Source organism: Seriola lalandi, unplaced genomic scaffold (assembly GCF_002814215.2).
Source record: "Seriola lalandi dorsalis isolate HSWRI2012SDOR001 ecotype SW California unplaced genomic scaffold, Sedor1 jcf7180002054411, whole genome shotgun sequence".
In the NCBI taxonomy this organism is placed as follows: domain Eukaryota; kingdom Metazoa; phylum Chordata; class Actinopteri; order Carangiformes; family Carangidae; genus Seriola; species Seriola lalandi.
This window is the reverse complement of record NW_019524964.1, coordinates 62,076-83,200: the sequence shown is the minus strand read 5'-3', so window position 1 is coordinate 83,200 and position 21,125 is coordinate 62,076. Positions and strand designations below refer to the sequence as shown.

Below are 21,125 nucleotides of genomic sequence, written 5' to 3'. Positions count from 1 at the left end.
ACACTTTCTACAAATAATTTTAAATCTGAAAATACAGTGTAGGTTATGTAAATGTTGTCAACCTTACACCTCATTGCCTGTGTTGCTGAACTGTCCTTACAGTATAGAATATAGCCACAGTAACCATGCAGTATAGCTTGCTACAGTCTGGTTCAAGGCCACTTAGAAATACATTGCACCCGATTTAGTAAATGATTACAGATGAGACCATCCGATAGCCAGTAGAAGCATCATGCTGGTGAAAAGAGCAGTCACTGTGCACACAACTTCACAGTATGACAAATACTATAGATAAATATTTGTCTCTGATGCTCTTTAGTCCAGGTAAACTTCAGTCCATTGTGTTTAATTGCACATGAAAACTTTTTCTTTTCACAACAGAATTTGTTAAAAAATCTACACATTGGACATTTGTATAGATCTGCTCATGTAGAGCAAGAAACAAATGCTTGGTTTTGTAGCACCTCATAGTGTATAAGGTCTAAATGTGTGCATGAACATTTGAAGATTACTGCTTCTAATACGACCATGAGACATTAGACAGGACAGCTGTTATCCACACTGTAAGACAATAAATACAGTGTGCATACAGTATACAATGTAGAATGATCAGTTTCAAGACACAAACATTTTGTGAGGAAAAAGATGTTCAGAAGAATTCATAATAATTTGCTATTTAAAGTAGATGAATCAAACAAAAACACAGTTTCAAACACTTTAGTATTCAGTCACTTCCAGGAAATTCAGTGCAAGTTTTTAAGAAGACAACTTTGAGTTCATTTTCATATTATAGCAGACAGACAATCCAATCAGCAAAACCTTATGTATAACATTGGTCATTAAAATGAAAGTAATTTAAATTGAAATTTTTTGATCACTTGGTTGTGAAGCATCTCAGTGATGACTCTGTCATTCTGTCATTTATTTACTTTTGTCTTGTACTAACCACAAGCCCAAAAAAATGAAAGCATCAAAACATTAAAGCCAAAGATTAAAGGGCTTTCCCACAACACAAATGCTATTAGTGCTTCTGCTGTAAAGGCTCCAGTGGGATAAGTGCCCTGGGTGCACTGGGAGACTAACAGAGCTGAATGAGCTGAGAACCTGAATGGATGTGGAGAATTTATAGATTTTACTATATAAATCTATCCTGTGAGGTTGAAAATCATGTCATACAGACAAATGTTAGGACCTGATCAGTGATGAGAGTAAAGGGCAATCCTCAATAGAGTTACAGCATGTAAAACATTTACATCACATCTTCTGAAATCTGTTCATTCAGCCCGAAGACAAACATGTTTTACTGCTAGAAGCATAATATTATGCTGCTATCTCTCATTAAGAAACTAATTTGAGTTGGGCTGTCTGTTGCTGACTACCTTTCAATGATAGAAGCATTTGCATTAGTAATCCTAACACATACAAACCATTTAATGCGCAATTCTCACTCCCTGCTTCGTTGCAAAGAATGCCCACCAGTGAGATGACACATACTGATGTGAACATTTGGAAAGGCCAAGCTGTTGAATGTGAAATGGCCTTTGCTTCCACCGTCTGTTAGCACTTGAAAACATGTTTGTCCTCTAAGCTTCAGCCCGTCTGTGCCGAGCATCAGTGCACTGCTGTGCTGTGAGGAGCTCCAGCGCATCTTCATATTCTATTCACATGTAGAGATCAAAGTCAGTCTACACTTTTTCATTCTGATTATCACACTTACATTCATGTGGTATGTGTTATGTTCAGCAGCTCATTGTGTTTGTTCTTACACGATCTCACTGGGTTAATGCGATCCTTGTTAATATTGAATAAATTTACATAATTTGTGCCAATAGAAATAATGTGGTTAGCCATGTCTTTTGGTGAAGGGTGCCACTGACCAGCATCGTGCTTTTTACTGTCTCATGTCTCAGTTTCTTTTTTATGAGCATGTACAGTTCCTCTCCTCTTTTCTGTTCTATTACAAAAGTCAGACAGCAGCTTGAACACAGTTGGAAAAGTTCAATTTCACACCTTTTTAAATTTGCATGTCCTTTTAGCAGCCAAGCTTTCAACCTGCTAGTTCCATTCATTTCATAAGTTCTATATTAGTCTTAAAACTGCATAGCCACAATGTTGCTGTGCATTATATACTGGACATACATATGCGGGTGTCAAACTAATGAGATGCATATTAGGCTTTCACTATTGTAGCTGTGATTATAATGTTTAAATTAGTGAGGTACATAAGGTTGGGTGTCATGCATCCTAAATACACAGGCACTCTAAGCAAACAGAGAGCAATAATGCTCTTAATGTTTCTTTCATCGTCGTATCAGAACAGTCCTTCATCCTTGGTTACCAGTGAGCTTTCCTCTCTTTGGCAACCAGCTCCAGGAAGCGGGAATGACTCGCATAGAGGGTGAAAGACGAGTCAACATCAACCCATTGGACTTGTCCTGCGTCATCACCAGCTTGCAGCGGCAGCTCACTCACACTGTCGCCTACAGTAACGACAAAGACATCTCATTGTCCCACAAAAATGCTGTTTGTTGCCACTCAGGGAGAAAATGTCTTCAGAACTATAATGAGCTTTTTTTTAAATTGCTGTGTTGACAAATTTCTGGAGCATGACACACTAGATTTTTAAAGTATTAAATCAATGTGCAAAAACGTAAAGAGTTACGATTAAAAAGAAAAAAAACAATTTTTCCTAATCATTGATACCTGAGTCATCATGGAAGTTGACTGCAACTGTCTCCATCCAAGCATTGTCAGTGTTTCTAGGATCATCCACATAGCCTTTATAGACCTGAAGGAGAAAAAATATATAAGTTTTCCTTATAGAAGCGCTTGTTGGATAAAAGGTGACAGTAGACAGGAAGTATTAGTCAACTGCTGACCTGCAACCCTGGTGATTTGAAGAGTTTGGTAATGCGCTCATGGATCTTTGCTTTCTCTGATGGCGACAGTGAAAGGGAGTTCAACGCCTCTTCTGAGAACTCCCGCTGCAGCGTGAGAGAGACTTGCTCACCAGGATCTACCATCCCCTACAACACAAGCACGTGCACACACATGAACAAGCAACTCACAGGACCATGACATCTTACATACCCAAAACCACTCCCCCCCTCTGTGTCTTGGCTGTACTCTTGAATAGCTGCTAGCACATCATGGTCAGCACAATAAAAAGCAAGGTAGAATGACACAGTGTAAGAGGATAAGTTGCAGAGAAGGTTGAGTGCAAAACAACACATAGCATCAATAATATTTGATTTGTAAAAGCCACCAACCCCAGGAATGGCCCACTCCCCACAGTCTTTCCTCTTGATGGACACAAACTGCAGGATAGGCCGTTTGGTGACCAGGTGCTGTATCTTCACTCCTTTGGCATCTACTTTCCATCTGCCAGATAGTGATGTACATCAGACATTTTTCAAAAGAAAAACAGAATAGTGCACAAAGTTCCCTTTTCTTTGGTAATTGAGCAAATCCATCTTTTTGACATGACAGAAAACTGTTATAATGTTACAAACCTTGCCTCATAAAAATGCATTATAGAGTTTTACTCTTCTGAGTCATTCTTAACATGACTAAATTGAGTTATATAACTCTAATGTGTACATGTATGTGTACTCTATGTTCACTGAGTAATGAACTATGGTTAGTGAGTATCTGGAAGTAAATAAAATGTTACCTTGTGACAATGGGATCTGCTGCATGATTGGGTCCCCATCGTCCCAGCAGACCTCTACCATTCAGCCCTGTACGTCCATGAGGATTTCTAAATGATGGAAAAAGTGAATTTGCTCATTTATTTCTCAGAAGTTTTAAGACGATATATTTGCCAAAATGACTTTAAAAGGTATGCATTAAGTGATGCCTTTGAAATGATTTAATTAAATATTTCTGGAATGTGAAAGGGTTGGTAATACTATAGATCCTCGCTTGAGAATCAATATTCAAAAAAGTAGCTCTATACAACCACTGCTGGATGTTAAAGTAACATCAGGAAATGGTTTGCTAACACATTAGCCATCAGAACTACATAAGCTGATATAGAATACAAAGTCCTGATACTATGACTTTCTTATAGTCAGCTTTGTACCCCTCAAAGCTTGAAAATCACAAAATGCAGATATGAACTACCGGTAGCTGTTTTTGAGTAAAACCATTTCTCTTGGTTCTCAATAACTTACAGTGGCTTTCCCTCTTCCACTTTGTAGCTGCCCTCAAAGCCTGTCCTGTCCACAGCACCATCCACAGTGTTGAAATGTGGAGAGAAAGAGCTGTAAAATATGAAAAAGTCATCAAAACAGGAATGAATAAATTGCAGATTATCTCTGAAAACAACTGGCATACATAACACAAGGAAATCTATAATTAATTCAACATGCAGTCCTAATTTTATCAAAATATACTTGATGCACTTAAAGTTTTTTGTGTTGCTCACCCAATATCAGGATCCGCCCATGCTGGTTTCTTTGCAACTGAAGGGTCAGTGTAGCTGACGGGTTTATATTGCGGCCAGTTCTGACTCCAGTCCACCTTGTCATCGGGCACTGGGAAGCGCTTGATGTTGGATCCTGGATACTGGGGGCATCTGGACTTTACATGAGGTGCTGCTGATGATGGCATTGTCCAGGCACTGGTCATGTAGAGGTTATAGCAACTGGAAGTGATTGGTCTGATGGTGCTGAAAGGATAAGATGAGCAGGAGATAGCAGACCTGAGGGAGAAGAAATGTGAGCCATTGAAATCCAGTAAGTAAGCTTCACTCTGCCTTCCCTGTAGCTGCAGCAGCTGCAGCAGCAGTATAATCCTGGCACCACCCCACATCCACACATTGCCCGCCTGACTCTTTAGCAAATTATAGAAAGTACCTTCCCCCAGCCTAAATCTGTCATTAACTGACAACACATATTAAGGAAGGAACCAAACACTGACACTTGTCACTATTGGGAATCACTGAAACAGGATGAGAGCTATTGCTACACTACTGCACACCCATCTGTTGCCTAAATTAATAATAGTCTAGTTTAGAAAAGCTTGAATTATTATTTGTTAAAATTTGTTCAACATTTCATACTAATATGTTACTTACTTTGATTTTGCACATAAGCCACGTCAATACTGTGTGTATTGATATCGAAACAACGAAAGGTTATGGCTACTGTAATACTGACTTCAATCATATCGCCTGGCTCTGATAATAATGCAACTGATCATGAAGTTTTACCTAAATAGCTAACTATGTCTTCTTTAGATTGCAATGTTAGCTTAAAGCCTAAACTGTCCTATAAATGTAACATTTTCATATCTGCTAGATAAATCTTTAAAAATAACGTTTCAGTCCATACCTAACTCCGTAGGTGCAGACGGTGTACGGGAGTCCAAAGAGAGTGAGCGCTAGACGGATCCGACGGATCCAGTTTGGTCGCAGAAGGAAATGAACCATTCCTATAGACAAACTCATCAACAACAGTACAACCAGTACATGCAGCATTCAGCGCACCGTAACCAGGAAGTGCACCGCCCGGCGCGGTGACGTCAGCAAAGGGGTGTGGTTACAGCAGTCGCAATCGTTTCCACGGTGACCACATTCGAGTATTTATGGTGAACCTGTCCCTCTTACAAATAAATAAATGAATGTAAAACAGATAGGCCAGTTTTTCCAAACGCAATTTATGTTGCGTTTCCGTTGTGTCCCTCGTAATTTTGTTTTGGTTAATACGTGCATATATTGCTTTGTAAATATTTATTTAAAAAACTAATCTCCTTAATTGAGGGAAATTTATTAACATTTCAGTTGTCTGTTAGGTCGAAAGAGGAAAATTCAAAGCTGTGACTCAAGAAAAGTGCAAATATGATCAAATATGGACAAATTAAGGACATGGTTATCAGACCGTGTAGATGTTAAAATTAAAGGTAGGCTTTTATACAGGTCCAGGGACCATTGGTTTTGAAACTGTATGGATTTGATAGATGATGAAGATGAGTGAGTACTACTCGGACAAACCATGCGGTATTTTTGGGTGAGCTCTCTTGTGTGACGTTTAATGACATATCATTTGATCGTTTACTTCCGTTTTAAATATGTATGTATATGTATGCATGAAAATAACTTTGTGTTTGTGCTCTTTGTGTGTTTTGTTGTTGTTTTAAAATGCATTTGGTAGTGTACGATTCGGTTGGCACAGTATCACTTTGTTGTGTTTTGTATTTATCTCTATGCACAAGGCAAAAATTACAAACATATTATATTATATTTTAGAAAGGTATTGAATGTGGGAAATCTTTAGACATATCAAAAGATAACAAACACCCATTTCATCAATGATGCTAATTATGACTTGGAACAATGCAAAGGCTTTTAGGTGGGCCCTTCTAACTCCCCTTTTTTATTAAAACAGGTTTCTCTTTTAATACTACAGTACATTACAGATTGATGAATATGTCTAGAATATAAGGGTGCACAATACATATACTATCATTTACTGTCAACTATAATAACTGAATCCTGTTTTTCTCATGTTAATAAAGTAAAATCCTTATACATGCTAACAAAAAGGCCTCACCTGTGGGCACAGCACTCTGACATAACGTTAATGGGTGCAACAAAGTGCAATCAGTTTATAATAAAACACCCGTGGTAGTCGGGGTGGAATGTCCCAAAAAAATCGATAAATGGACCATTTGATCATAAACTATATTATTCTTGCCATAACAGGCAGCATGCAACATATTTCGGCACGCCCACTCTCGCTGCTGCATGTTTATTTTGCAGGTTGCGCTTGTTTCACTGTAACAATGGAGCTGGAAAGGCGGTGCCTCATATTCGAACTGTAGCCAGCTGGCACGACTCCGCCCAAACAAGTCACCCCAGTAATATATCTAACGCACCTGTATTACCGTAGTTTGGCACGCGCATTTACGCTCGGTGCTGAGACTAAATCCGCGCTCGCGCACGAAATCCATTTACAGTCCGGTAGTACAGAGGGCCCGGTCGGTACTCTGCTCCGTCAGTCAAACAATCCACTCGATTAAAGCCTCGGACAAACGTTAAACCGTGTTGAGAGCGGCGGCGACGGCGACGGCGGTCCCTTGGTGAAACACTCTGACAGAGCAGGAGCCGTTTGGAGAGGAAGAATGGCGGATTCGAGCAGCACCGCAGCAGTCGGGGCCGCAGGCTCCAACAGCGCTGCTGCTGCCGGGGCGACTGGCACTGTTGCGCATGATGGAGCGCCCGGAGCAGCGGGATCCAAGACCGGTTCCGAGTCCGTGAAGGGCCAGATATTCGATGTGGGCCCCCGTTACACGAACCTGTCTTACATCGGGGAGGGGGCGTACGGAATGGTGTGGTGAGTTGTGCTTGTCGTCTCTGCTGGGCTACCGTAGTATCTGAATCAAAAGTGCTAGCTAACGTAAGCTGTTTGTTAGCAAATACTGTCAGCCAGCTAATCTTAGCTCTTGTGTGCAACAAACGTTTAACAGAAAATGAGAGTGCGGTCACGATGTTTGTATTTTCAATAGCTGCCCAACATTCAGACATTGTTGAACCTCAATAAGCCCAGCTTGTGTTTAGCAGGTTAGCTGACTAGCTACAGGCGTGGCTATCAGCTTTACAGGAAACAAGATTGGGAGTGATTGCGCAGGACGTAGTTTGCTATCTGATCAGAAATCGTTTGCAGACTGCATTTTACCACAGATTTCCAACTAGTTGTCGCTGTGGCCATTTGTTTCTTCCGGTATCTGTCTCCCAGTCACATTAATCTGTACTTCAGTTCTTAAACATTCAGCCTGCAGTAAAGCCGCTGCAGAGGATGCAAGTGTGATTTGTTAGTTGTAGCGAGGGAGGCCTTTCCTCGTGTTATCGCTGTTTGTAATCTACAGCCTTGTGTGGACATGTTGAACAACCCTGTTACTCTTGGTATCAATGCCAAGTCAGTGCTACCGACGCTGAGCTGTGAACACGATCAGATGTGACAGCGCTGTGTGTCAGTGTAAAGTGGATGGTAGCAGGAGAGCTGGGCCCACACATCCACTCCAACAGGACTCACCGTGTGGATCACTCGCATCTCAGGAGTGTGTCAGCACGGTGCTGTTTTGTTTGTGTCATCATGGTCACGTGATTCCACTGTTGCAGCATTTGGTGTTTGTAAACATTGTCAACACCCATTGGTTGGTACAGTGTAAGAAAACCGAATATATGGCGTTACACTAGCTTCAAAACGGCGTACAGATGTTTCTTTTACAGCTGTTATTGTTCATGTCAGTGCATTTCAGCCATTGAAGAAGGAACAGTGCCCGTGAACTTGAGCAGATCATGCCGTGTGTTGTGCAATAAGAGAAAATGCTTTTACCAATAGGAAAGATGTGATGTAACTGTTGTTCCTGTTGTTGGTGAGTGCCTGTGTAAAAACCTAGCTTGGATGTTTTTTTTTCCCCACAAAGGGAATCAAGCGATCAGTGAAAGGTCTGACAGGTTTGGCACTGAAATTTACAGGGGGATTGACCGTAAATGCAACAGACCCAGAAACACATCATTCACTGCTGCACTCAGCACTGCCTGTTCTCCATCTACTCTACACCACACTGACACTGCACCTACACTCAGGCCTACACCTACAGCACTTCACAACATATCACAGCAAAAAAAAAAAGATGCGTGTCACATGTGCATCTTGGCAGTGGAGACGGTCAGACAACGCCCTATTTGGAGCTTAGTACCAGCCCAGTTTCTGATAGTCATTGTGTGTGAAGTATGCAGTGTGTAATATGAGACCTGTCTTGTGCTTTCCACCCTGTCCAGCTCTGCCATGGACAACATGACGAGCCAGCGTGTTGCCATCAAGAAAATCAGCCCTTTTGAGCACCAGACATACTGCCAGCGCACACTGAGGGAAATCAAGATCCTGCTGCGTTTCCACCATGAGAATATCATCGGCATCAACGACATTCTCAGGGCACGGCACATTGACAACATGAGGGATGTGTATCCTTTCATGGTGTCACTGCATTTTTCTACATAGTGTTCATGCATATGTCACATATTCCCCAAACTTATTTTAATATAGGATTCAACTGATTAATTAAAAATTTAAAAAATAGCTCATCCTTAGTCTTTAACTGCTAAAAGCATTTAATTTCTTGTTTCAGGCTGACTCAACGCTGCACAATTGCAGGGAAATCAACAGTTTCAATGATCTTTGCAACAACAAAAAAAAGCACTAAAAAAGAAACGGGTTGATTTTTTTTGATTATTTTTTTTTAATATATAAAGTGCCACACTTGCTATAAGTGTAACACTCAGAAAGTTTTCATTTAACCATGTTGGGGTCAATAACTCATAAAAAAACAGTGTGCAGTGACATTTGAAGAGTCATTAACACTATTGCAACAGCTTTGTTTTTTCACTTGAAGTATGTGGCTTTGAGAACTCTGCTGTGACTACACCTGACCAAAAATGATTGAGGTGTGTGGTGCAGTTAAACCCAACAAATGAACAAAGACTAGTTTGACCAAAAGTTCAATAGTTAAAAGGGAAGAAGAAATTAATGTTTTGCCTGGACAAGCTGACTTAAGGCTGCAAATGAAATATAGATATCCCGGAGCTGCTGGTCTTCCTGAACATTATTTTCAACTGCAGTTTCTGAAATATGCAATTTTTATTAGCTTGTTGAATAACATTGTCTAATAGAAGTTGGAACCAAAGTTGATACAAAAGACATTAAAGGAGCTTTGATATGTTGGCATATTCCAGAGGTAAAAATGCAAGATGTTTTCGGTGACGTCTAGGCACAAATGTTGTGAGTAACCCATCTAAACTGTGAGCACCCTCTTAATCGATCATTTAAGAATTTACTAGTTCTGTTTCAACTTTGCTGTTTCCATTCAGCCACGTTATTCAGGTCAGTCCTAGTGACCATCTGCAAAGCAGCTAGCACTGGACCGTGGGCATGGCCGGTCAGTGACTCGCTGTGACTGCCTGCTGCCCTGGCAGTTTCTCTCTGAAAAGCTCCTTTGTCCCCTGAAAAACGGAAAGGAAATGTGTGATGTCCTTGTGTTTTTTTTGTGTCTGGCTTTCTTGTTTGATCTGCCTGGTTGCTCCACTTTGTTGTATTGTGTTGTTGCTGACTTGTGATGACTCCTGATTTAGGGTTGATGTTACAATATCCAGAGACAGAGACAACAGCAGGGCCTGTCCTGTTATATCAGCATGACTGTTGAGGCAGTAGTAAGGCACTGACGAGAGTTATTAATTTTGCAGGTATTTGGTCTTAAACCAAAGTATTAGACAAATAGAAATTTTGACTTGATGGTTGTTCTAGAGGAAAAGTCAAGGGACCTTCAAAGTTATTACAGTTTATCCTGAGAAGGATATAAATGTTTACAAAATTTCATGGCAGTCCATCCAGTAAGCTGAAATATTTCAGTCTGGACCAAAGTGGTGGACTGATTGACTGACATTGCCATCCCTAGAGCCACGCCAGCGGCATGGATAAAAGGTTTCTCTTTGTGGAGCTGCAAGATTCTGCTAAAGGACATTAGTGCTGATGTTTCAGACTTCTCTGGGCTCGTGTCTGTCTGTCTGTCTGTCTGTGTGTCTCATTCATGATAGAAAAACTCTCAAATGAGACACTACATATTTTAGTTGCCACTGTAGTTTCTGTGGTCACATTTTTTTTAAGGTTTCTGATGTATGACTTGAGTAACAAAATTGTTGCAATACAATCATTGCATCTATTAGACATGACTAAATTTCAGTTTGTCTACATGATATGAGTCGAGAAAACATGACGGAGAATCATTGCATCCAGAAGCTGGAAGCTGGTCCAGTCAGTGAGCTACGGAGTGTGGTTTAGATGATGATGTGCCTGATTCAGCAGCTCTCGGCTCGATTTATTTATTTATTTATTTTTTTAAATTCATTAACTTCCATTGTATAATGCAGGAGACATTTAAAAACGGCCCTTATGTTTTATCTTTGATATAGTCAGTTGTTGTCCCTCCTTGACCCGTGCGTCCTTCCAGCTACATCGTGCAGACTCTGATGGAGACGGACCTGTACAAGCTGCTGAAGAGCCAGAGACTGAGCAACGACCATGTCTGCTACTTCCTCTACCAGATCCTGCGAGGCCTCAAGTACATTCACTCAGCCAATGTGTTGCACCGTGACCTCAAACCCTCCAACCTGCTCATCAACACCACCTGCGACCTCAAGGTCAGCTCACACACACACACACACACACACACATCATTTCTGGTAGATTTTACACATGCACATACAAGAAAACTACATTTAATAACTTTGCATATCGCATATGTTACATTTATATGTTGTAAATTTGGTATAGATATTAAACATATCTCTGTGTCGAAGTTACTATTTGGTATCGGGTACGCTTAACTTCATTTTTTGGAGGCAAAAGGGGATATTTTCTTGATCTCACATGGTGTTTTAAAGTCAAATGCTTCAGTTCCTTTCACTAAGAACCATAATGTGTTTTTTAGCCATTATGTTTATTTAAGCATTGGCACCAGTAGCAAGAAAGAATCCCAGGAATGTTGGATACGGGTGATGGATTGACGCAAGCCCTTTCTGACCCTGCCAAGAAACCAGAGTTGTCACTATTTAAATGATGCAGACTTTCACACTTAAAATGTGCTGTTTTAAAGTTAAAGTTACATGACAACACAGGTGAGCCTTAATCCCCTCCTCTGACGTCCTGTTGTCTCTTCTTACCTTGTCTGAATGGACTTAGCTTTTTTTTTTCCCATCTAGGTCTAGTTGAGGCTTTTTTAAGTGTAACGCTTGAAAATACAAACACTAAATTGGTATGTTGTATTAAAAGAAAAAGGAAAAAAAAGAAAAGCCCTGAAGGCATTTTCCTTTCCTGATTCCACAATGTTCTCAGGCATCTGTTTCTTTTTTTAGCATGTAAGTGGCTGAACATGAAGTGGCCTAAAGTGTAATACTGCTGGAGTGTCTACAGCAGAGATTATCAATGAAGATCTAAACAATGTAAATGAATAACTTTTACTGTCCAGTTAGGTGTCAGTACTTTAGGATTTAGGAAAGGACTTTAGGCAGTTTCAATAACACAATACAGCGTTGGTGCCGGGGCTGGTCACTTTTTGATATATCATCATCACAAGCTACTAGGAAACATAACTGAGGCCATCGTCATCAGTGGGTTTTTATTTTATTCATTTATTTATTTATTTTTGTTGTTGTTTTTTTGGGGGTGAAATGAGCCATCAGGGTTCTCTTTGCTCTTTGGCGTGTTGTTCAGCCTCAGAGTACACTTGTGAACTCTCGGCAGCCAACCATCAATCCCTGGATTAGTTGATCATGTGGGAGGAGTGAAGAACAAAGGCAGCACATATTGTTGCAGCTTTCTGATCCATTCCACTCCAAGACAAAAAAATCAAAATAAACCCTTATAACTGCAGCTACACATTACATCATTACATCTATGGCTTTGTGCCACTATTGTTACTTTAGTATGTGTAGTGTAATACTAAAACCACCATTAAGCCCCCCATTTCTCCCCACTTGTACACCGTGTACTGTAATGCTCTGCTGGATTACTGCCGGGCTCCAGATTTCCTGCAGTTTAGTCATTTGATGAAACAAAAACATAATTTAGAAGCCTTCCAAAAGAGTTCTCAAGAGTAAAAAGATTTCAGGAGAAATAAAGTTTATGAGACAAGCATAAAAACAGGAACTGCAGGAACTGTGTAAAACTTTTACAAACTCACCAGCTCTCTTACCTGACCAACCACTTCTCGTCAGCTGTTCAGTTTCGAAAGGTCTATGAGTGACTTGTAAATCTGACCAGTGATTAATATGATAAGTGTGACCAGCTTGCAGACTGATGTTGACCTTTGACCCTCTTTGCTGTCCTCAGATCTGCGACTTTGGCCTGGCACGGATAGCCGACCCCGAGCACGACCACACAGGTTTCTTGACTGAGTACGTGGCTACACGTTGGTACAGGGCTCCAGAAATCATGCTCAACTCAAAGGTAGGTGTGCGCCTGACTGATGTGGATTTTGTATTTGACTAGATAGTTTCTCAGTTAGTTGACTGTGTGTGTGTGTGTGTGTCTGTGTCTGTTTCAGGGCTACTCTAAGTCCATCGACATCTGGTCAGTGGGCTGCATCTTGGCTGAGATGTTGTCCAACAAGCCTATCTTCCCTGGGAAACACTACTTGGACCAGCTCAACCACATACTGGGTGAGACACTGTTCTCAGTCATTTCTGCAAGATGTTAACACCATGCACTATAACATCACAGCCATATTGAAAAATGTCCCTTACTCTCCTCTGTGTGCAGGCGTCCTTGGCTCTCCATCTCAAGAAGATCTGAACTGCATCATCAATATGAAGGCGAGGAATTACCTGCAGTCCCTGCCTGAAAAACCCAAGATCCCCTGGGAGAAGCTCTTCTACAAGGCGGACTCTAAAGGTAGAGTGATGCTGCTCATTTGTAGCCATTGAATGTGAGAAAAGAAGACATTTATTTAAAATAACAAAACCTAGACTAATCTGAGGGAGGAGCTGGAGGCTGAAGATGCTTTGTAGCGCTCTGAGCTCTGTATTGAACATGACACAGATGTCGCTGTGCGGTCAAACTAACTGTTGGCTGTGAAAATGACTTTGCAGGTGAAATGATTCTGTTGTAACTGCTGTAATTGGATCAGTGACATTAACAAAGACATTTTAAAGTCACATTCATTTATATTATTATTATTATTATTATTATTATTATTATTATTATTTATAGCCTGAAAGGATATTTTTTACAACAGCCTTTAATGTATAATTATTATAATAATTTAGAAGCTACATTAGAAATTCATCAAGATTATCTAGTGAAGTGGTATTTTGGCAAATTTATCATGGTATTAATATTAAAGTTATTTAGATTAGTGGGATAGTAAAATCATATTCAGTGTTCCTCAAATTTAACTCAAATTACTATTATAAAATATGTATATAATGTCTTGATAGAGAGCATAAAAGAAATGTAAAAAAAACTTGAGTATATTAAATTGAACTATTTTATCATTGTTTAAAATCCCTGAATTGAAGTTTCAGTCCAGTAAATATTTTGACAAAGCTGTATTTTATATTGCTGCACAACCTGGTGACTGAACTAATTTAAAGTTCTTGATGAATCTATCGCAGCTCTGGACCTGCTGGGCCGCATGTTGACCTTTAACCCCATCAAGCGTATCAGCGTTGAGGAGGCCCTGGCTCATCCCTACCTGGAGCAGTACTACGATCCCACAGATGAGGTACGCATAGAGATCGAAGTTGTAAGAGCAGCAGTGTCTTTTTGAATGCTCGCTCGATCAGTATTAAAACTGTGCTGCACTGAATTTGCCCGAAATGAGGAACAACAACACTTAGTATTGAGCTTTGCACAAATGTCGGTGGCAGAAGGGGTTATTAATTCAAACATGTTCGTCAACCACGAGCCAAGCTTTAATTGTAAGCCTTTCTGCTTTGTGCTGGGAAGCCTCTTAGCTGTGTTTGGAATGCAATTAGTATGAAGTTTGCTCCATGGTTCAGCCTGAGACTGGGTAAAGAATGTAATCACTCATCACATCTTAATTTGTGTAAGGATGAAGATGTGATTGCGTGATTATGTAGAAACCTAAAGCGTGGATTTCTTCCTTTTGTTTTTCCAGTATTTTTAATTGTACTTCTTGTTCTTTCTGTTTTCTTTTTTAGGTTTTCCCATTCAACAGCAGTACTAAGCTTTAAATCCTAACTTTAGGCTAAGGGTGAACAATATGCAAAAAAAATTATACTTAAATTATTTTGGCAGATATTGCGATATGAGTCACGATTTCAGTTGGAATGGTAATTATTGCATTTCATTTTCACTGAAAAAAAAATAGAAATGATGATGATGTTTTGTACCAAACAAGCAGGTTCCCTTACCTCTGGACAATATGTTTTGGGGGCATCTCTGTAGCACCACAATGCTTGATTGATGGTACAATATGTTGTGATACATTTTACCTTTTATAGAAATATTGCAGCTCCTGTGATTTGGATATTGCAATTTTGATAATAATTTGATAAATTAGTTTAAACTAGTTTAAACACTGTTTCCAGATCATTGCTGCTGTTGTTTTGGTAAATTTAATAACTGTGTGCACAATGTTGCAACTGTGAAATGGAAGTACAGAACAGTTTTCACACCGCACTTCTCAATTTTAGCACTGAAGGGTTGTTAAATGTAAATGTGTGTGTGTGTGTGTGTGTGTAGCCAGTTGCAGAGGAGCCCTTCACCTTCTCCATGGAGCTGGACGACCTTCCCAAGGAGAAGCTGAAGGAACTGATCTTTGAGGAAACGGCTCGTTTCCAGGAAACCTACCAGGGCTCCTGAGACACACAGGTACATAAGAAATGAAACCCAAACACACACCTCCACAGCAGCCTGCACCAGCAGAGCCACAGTCCAGTACCTGCTCTGGTAAAAGCAAGTTAAGCAAAAGAAAACAGCTTCAATCAGCTATCTGCATGTGTCAAAAAGATGCATGCTTTGTCTGATTTGTTTTCTTAAAACTGTGAGAGCTTTGAATTGAATAGTTTGATTTGAGACCACTAGATGTCAGTGGAGCTCCCGTGATTCGTGCGTGCATGTAAAAACACCCAAACCTCAGCAGCAAGTTTTAAAGCCAGTGAACCTGTTTGCTGTCACACAGATACAACAGGACAGTAATATATGAATAGAAAATATGTGCTTGTCCAGCTTCATGTGATGTGATTATGGCTTATGTAAATGAATAAACATGATGTCAGAAGCCTTTAAATGTAATTTTCCATGTTCACTGAATGGACAGATTAGATTCAGGCTACAAGACATTTTGTTCCAAATACTAAAGTAATAATTACAGGATCAACACAAACTTAAAAACTTCCTCTGGTCTTTGTTTTTCTACAACCTGGGCTCTTATTTCCTTAGTTTAGACCTTAGTTGTGGTTCCTGTCACTGTGGGGAGGTGGTGACGTCAGTCTCGCATATTATCTAAACCATTTGTTTGGGAGTGAAAACAACTGTGGCAGGTTAAAATGTGAAAGTTCTGAAAGTGAAAGTTATTACCTGAACAGTGAATTGTTCATGTCTGTCAAATTTTACAGAGTAAACCTTGACTGCATTTTAAAACCTTTTTTTCTTCAGTTTTCCATGCAGCAATATGTAATCAGCTCATCTTAGTTTTCATCTCCGCTGCATCTCTCAAATCTTACTATAAATAATAGGGATGGGTCAAAATCCTTTATTTGATAAGAATTGTGTCTTTAGGATGTCACAGTCACGAGAATGTGACTTAATATTTAATGTTTAATGTTCATTAATTAAAAGTCTGGATCTGTTTTCTAGCCCTAAAGAGTGACAAAGCCACGCAGAGGCTCGGAACAAGAAGACTCCAAATGACATGCTAAAACAAAAAGAAAAAGGAATCTTCAAGAAACCAACAAAAAGAGAAAACAAGAAATATGAACATTTAACTGCTTATCTTTCCATTTCTACTGCAAGAGAGAGCTAAGTTTAACTTTGATTTCTGTGGTTGGGTGGGGTGGTAGGGTCTGTCGTACTCATACTGTTTCAGTTTTGTCCATGTTGGACTCTCCCTCCTCTCGCCTCACGTTTGCCTCCAGTCAAATGTCCCGACTCCCACTGTCCCATCTGCCGTAACTCACTGCTCCTCTCCTCTCCTCTCCTCTCCTCTCCTCTCCTCTCCTCTCCTCTCCTCTCCTCTCCTTTCCTCTCCTCTCCTCATCACACTCCTTTGTTCATCTCTCCTGCTCCTGTCGCTGATCTGTCTGTCGCTCCCTCTCATATAAACACATACTACTGTATTAACCAACACCATAACTCTCTTGTCTTGCTCCATGTAAATTACAACCTGGAAAAATTGAGGGCTAAAAGAACGGGGATTTTAATCGGGTGTGTGTATGTATATACAAAAATATAAAAGCTTTTTTTTTTCTTTTTTCTTTTTTTTTCTTTTTAAGTGTGCTTGTTGCAGTTTTCGTTTGTATACTGTTGTTTGAGTGTTTTCGAATCAGTTCAGAGTCGTATTTGTATGTTTTGGGGTTTATATTTGCAAGTCATTTTTGAACTCTTGATTTTGAGACAAACATTCAGTGTTTTTACTGGCATGTTGGCAGGTTTATAGATTTCTTTGTTGTCGCTTTTTTTTTTTTTCTTACAAAAAACAAAAACAAAAAAACAACCGCGTATGATGTTCATATGAATGCATGCATTCCTGAAATTTACCAAAGTGGCAGAGAGATGCAAGGACCTTGGCTGGGGAGCAACTAAGGAATATCAGTTTTTACCTTAACTACATTGATCTGCAACTCGTATCAGGGGCAGACAAACTGAACTGAACAAAACCGTTATATTCAGGAGGCGCTGCATGTTCAGAGCAAATCACACCGAAGCAGAGAGCATAAAATAGATTCCATGATTGCCTGTTCAGTCAGATTTCTTTCACCTGTGATGCCTAAGCCCCATTTTCCAGAACGTTCATGTGTTCTTACTGCAGTCCTCTCCAACAGCTCACAAATTAGCACCGTGCTGTAAGAATCAGAGGCTTGAAACGCCAAACATGTGATGCTCAGTGTCCACCTCAGTTAACAGAAGTTCTGTAGTGAAAGAAATGCCACCAGAACATTGATGTAAGCCACTGGTATAACAATATTATATTGTCCACATTTGGCCCTGTAAAGTCACTTTTCTATTAAAGACAACCAACATCAAATAACGTATCCACTGTCAGCATTACATTCCTATGTTAAATTACATTCCTGTAACAAATACATAGCAGCTGACTGGTGAACTATTTGTCTCATGACACCACTGAAGCCCTCTCTCTTCCTCGGCTCCTCTGAACCCTAATTTTCACTGTAACCATTTTTAGGGAACACCTTGTTCTGGAAAATGGGGGGTGTAGTTGACATCAGCCTTTCCATCGCTCAGTGCTGTTTTTGGACTGTGTTCCTGTGTCCTGCTGTTTGATCCAGGACGACCAAATGGAGTCAGAAGTGTTGGCAGGCTGAGACCTAAAGTGATAGTGAAGGCCCAAATCTGAATAACTTAATATTCATACATTCAAACGGACGCAATTTTCGGCAAGCATTTTTAGATTATGGTTATCTCGGCCTACATACCTTTGTCACGGCGGACACTTGGACTTGTCGTAGCAGAGGGAAACGCAGTTTCCCAGTAAATCATGCCAGTGATCCAGCACACTCACAGTAACAGGACCCTGACACTCGCTCACCTGAATGGAATGTCCTAATTACTGATGTTGTGAGTAACACCTGTGCTTCTCCTGCTGCGACACGCCGAAACGTCTGCCGTGGGAAAAAGTCCTGTCGATTTATGTGTGTGTTGAATGTAACTGGCCTGAGTTTGAGAAGTCTGTCACTGCAGCTTGGCGTTCTCCGGTTTTGTTGCGAACATTTACGAGAACAGCGCCTCCTTTAGGACTACTGCAAAAACAAAAACAGCTAAAACGGTCAAGAATGTCCCAGAGGAGTGCTGTACTGTTATTCCTGCTCAGTGCGCGGCCAAGCAACCATCAGCACTTCATGGTTGTACAGCATATATCCCAGTTTGCCCCTCTCTGCCCAGTTTTCTTTTTTGCGCTCCTGTTCCCTCCTCCCTTTGCCTGTGTGTTTTGTGTGTGTTTTCCCAGCCGCCTGTTAACATACTGGATGTGTATTTCTTTAATGTGGGTGATTATAGTGCTGTTCCTCAGAGATGGTTACTCGTGTGTCTTTGAGTGTGTGCACGTTATAGGCTACTACTTCTGTGTGTTCATTGTTCGCATCAGTCGTCAGTGTCTGCTCCCTCCTCTCCTCTGTGACCACCCACCGACCTGTGGGTCCAGCTCAGTCACCAGCTCAGTCTGCACTAATTTTTGCCTCTTGCACTGGGACCAGTAAGAGAAGCCCGCTCCCCTCCCTCCCTCCCAAAATGGACCAACACATGCAAAATCATCGGTTTGTTTGACATGGTAGGCGGTTCTCTCTCAAGCCATAGCCAGCACTGTGGGGTCAGTGTGAGGCTTTTTGGTGCATGTGGTGACGCTCGTTTTGTTCACCCTCCCAACTCTCACCACGCTTTACTCAAAAGGGCTGCCCCCCCCCCCCTTATTTTTTCACACCTTTTTCTGCTTATCTACTGTGAGACTGATGAAGACATTTTAATATCTCTGACTTTGCTGTCGCTTTCCTCCTCCCTCCTCAGAAAATCATGCCCCCCGCCCGTTGTCTCAGCTGATTCCTAGATCATGGACGGTCATACAAGCAGGAAAACTCGCTCCAATCACACAACTCAATCAGCACGCCAGCACTTTGTCTTTCCAGCCATGCTCTGTCCCCTTCAAGGTTGTTATTTTGGTCGGTCTTTCCCTCTCTGTCTCGTATCCTGCTCGTCCAGCTTTAAGTTTCCCCTGCTGCGTGTGTTTAAGGCTCATTGTCCGCAGTAATTTATGTCTGTGTAAAAGTGTTTCTGTATCTGCTCATGAGCAACATAAAGCCAAGACTCTTTGTCCTCTGTGTGTGTGTGCGCGTGTGTGTGTGTGTGTGTGTTGGAAGTGTGTATTGTTTCCTCACAGCTTGGGCCCTCTCCCTGCAGTTACCTGTGCTTTTACATCTGTGTGACTGTTTTTCTTTCTCTTCTTTTTGACCAACAAAGAAAACAGTCACACAAATATTTTTTTTTCCCTCCGACCTGCCACCAAACCAAACATCTCACTGGGTAACTAACCATGGGAATGAACCAAGAGGACCCCTTTTTTTGCAATCCTCCTGAGACACACACACACACACACACACACACACACACACACACACACACTTCTCTCTCGCTGAGGAGTGTATCTGTGTGTTTGTGAAGTGTTGCACTTAAACACACCACATACATTCACACACAGTATCGACAAGTCTAAAGGCCTGTCAGTCTGAGGCCTCTTTCCAGATATTGTTGTTTTTAAATGGCTGTTCTTATTATTGCTATTGTTGTTATATTGGTGAGTTGTTGTATTTTTCTTTTTCTCTTCTTTCTTTCATTCTTTTTTTTTCTTTTTTTTTTTTACATAAAAGGGAGTTATAGTTGTATCATTTTTTTATTATTAGGATGTTTTTATTTGTATTTTTTTCTTCCTTATTTCTCTTATGGGTGAATTATTATTGGCAGTGTTTTCAATCTTTCTAAAAGTTAGGGTTTTTTTGTTTGTTTTTTCTTGTTTTTTTTTGTATTGTTTTTTGTTTTGTTTTTTAATTTCCCCTCCAAGATCTTAGAAGGAATTATTTTAAAAGAAGATATAAGTAGACTGTCAAAGAGATATGAGTTATTGAGGGTTATAGTCTGTATATTCTATGGGTATTATGAATTAAACGATTAATAAAGAAACAGAATTATATACCTATAATTAAATAAAATTTCCTGATACTGTTACAACTGTCTGTGGATGTTTGTTTCTTTTCCTCTTGTAGTATTTAGTTCTTTCTTTTATGGTCCTTTCAGCACTTTTGAACTCACCCGTTCACCTGGACAAAGTTTCTTGACTATCTAAGGTAATAATTTGCTGTGATTCTGTTAATCTTTATCAGATAAGAAACATGGCTGACCTGACAACAGCAGCAAACTGCTTAGCTTAGTTTTAGTACGAGAACCCACGGCTCAGAAGAAACGGGAAATGAAGCCACACAACTATAAAGCTGATGTAAAACAACCACAAAGAGATGTGGTGTGTGGTCACTTTGCATCTCTTTCAGTCTGGGTGTCTTGCTCCTATAAAGGAGAGGTGGGGGGGTCTTTTCAAGGGCTATAGAGTATTTGGAGTTATAAATAGCAGCTACTTATTGATATTATTTAATATTAGATTATTTAAAGTTGTTTACTTGTCATTCATCTATCCTACTGAATAAATAATGTTAGTATTTATAATGTGAGAATCAAGGTTTTAAATGTGAGTCACTTTTACTCATTTCCCCTTCTGTGAATCTGTCCCCACAGCTGGACATTTCCAACAGGCGGCTGTTCTCCTTAAAAAATCTCTGCTTTCTCATCACTCCTTTCACAACATTGTTGGAAAAACTGTTTTCC

General features: G+C 40.3%; 2 protein-coding genes across 3 annotated transcripts; one reads left to right on the top strand and one right to left on the bottom strand.

Annotated features, from left to right (window-relative positions):
* Positions 1 to 703: 703 nt before the first annotated feature.
* Positions 704 to 6,914, bottom strand: nudt9 (nudix (nucleoside diphosphate linked moiety X)-type motif 9). Of its 2 annotated transcripts, none has more exons than XM_023409996.2 (8): positions 5,337 to 6,914; positions 4,430 to 4,705; positions 4,176 to 4,265; positions 3,674 to 3,760; positions 3,270 to 3,381; positions 2,880 to 3,026; positions 2,704 to 2,788; positions 704 to 2,480 (listed from the first exon to the last, which is right to left on the bottom strand). In XM_023409996.2, the coding sequence occupies exons 1-8, from the start codon at positions 5,480 to 5,482 to the stop codon at positions 2,335 to 2,337; spliced, it is 1,089 nt and encodes a 362-aa protein (XP_023265764.1). In that variant the 5' UTR covers positions 5,483 to 6,914; the 3' UTR covers positions 704 to 2,334. The 2 variants fall into 2 exon arrangements, with proteins under 2 accessions (XP_023265764.1, XP_023265765.1); XM_023409997.2 differs by having other exon boundaries at positions 4,430 to 4,672.
* A 56-nt stretch (positions 6,915 to 6,970) lies between these two features.
* Positions 6,971 to 20,477, top strand: mapk3 (mitogen-activated protein kinase 3). The gene is made up of 9 exons (XM_023409991.2): positions 6,971 to 7,337; positions 8,789 to 8,971; positions 11,011 to 11,200; positions 12,891 to 13,007; positions 13,105 to 13,219; positions 13,320 to 13,451; positions 14,174 to 14,283; positions 15,267 to 15,395; positions 16,383 to 20,477. The coding sequence occupies exons 1-8, from the start codon at positions 7,126 to 7,128 to the stop codon at positions 15,384 to 15,386; spliced, it is 1,179 nt and encodes a 392-aa protein (XP_023265759.1). The 5' UTR covers positions 6,971 to 7,125; the 3' UTR covers positions 15,387 to 15,395; positions 16,383 to 20,477.
* Positions 20,478 to 21,125: the final 648 nt, after the last annotated feature.

Excerpts from the sequence above, each read along its gene's own strand:
- nudt9 (XM_023409996.2), bottom strand. The coding sequence starts at position 5,482 with ATGCTGCATGTACTGGTTGTACTGTTGTTGATGAGTTTGTCTATAGGA. Across the intron at positions 2,789-2,879 it reads TCAAATCACCAGGGTTGCAG|GTCTATAAAGGCTATGTGGA; the intron begins GTCAGCAGTTGA and ends TTTCTCCTTCAG. Across the intron at positions 2,481-2,703 it reads CAACTTCCATGATGACTCAG|GCGACAGTGTGAGTGAGCTG; the intron begins GTATCAATGATT and ends TCGTTACTGTAG.
- mapk3 (XM_023409991.2), top strand. The coding sequence starts at position 7,126 with ATGGCGGATTCGAGCAGCACCGCAGCAGTCGGGGCCGCAGGCTCCAAC. Across the intron at positions 13,452-14,173 it reads CTACAAGGCGGACTCTAAAG|CTCTGGACCTGCTGGGCCGC; the intron begins GTAGAGTGATGC and ends AATCTATCGCAG. Across the intron at positions 14,284-15,266 it reads ACTACGATCCCACAGATGAG|CCAGTTGCAGAGGAGCCCTT; the intron begins GTACGCATAGAG and ends GTGTGTGTGTAG.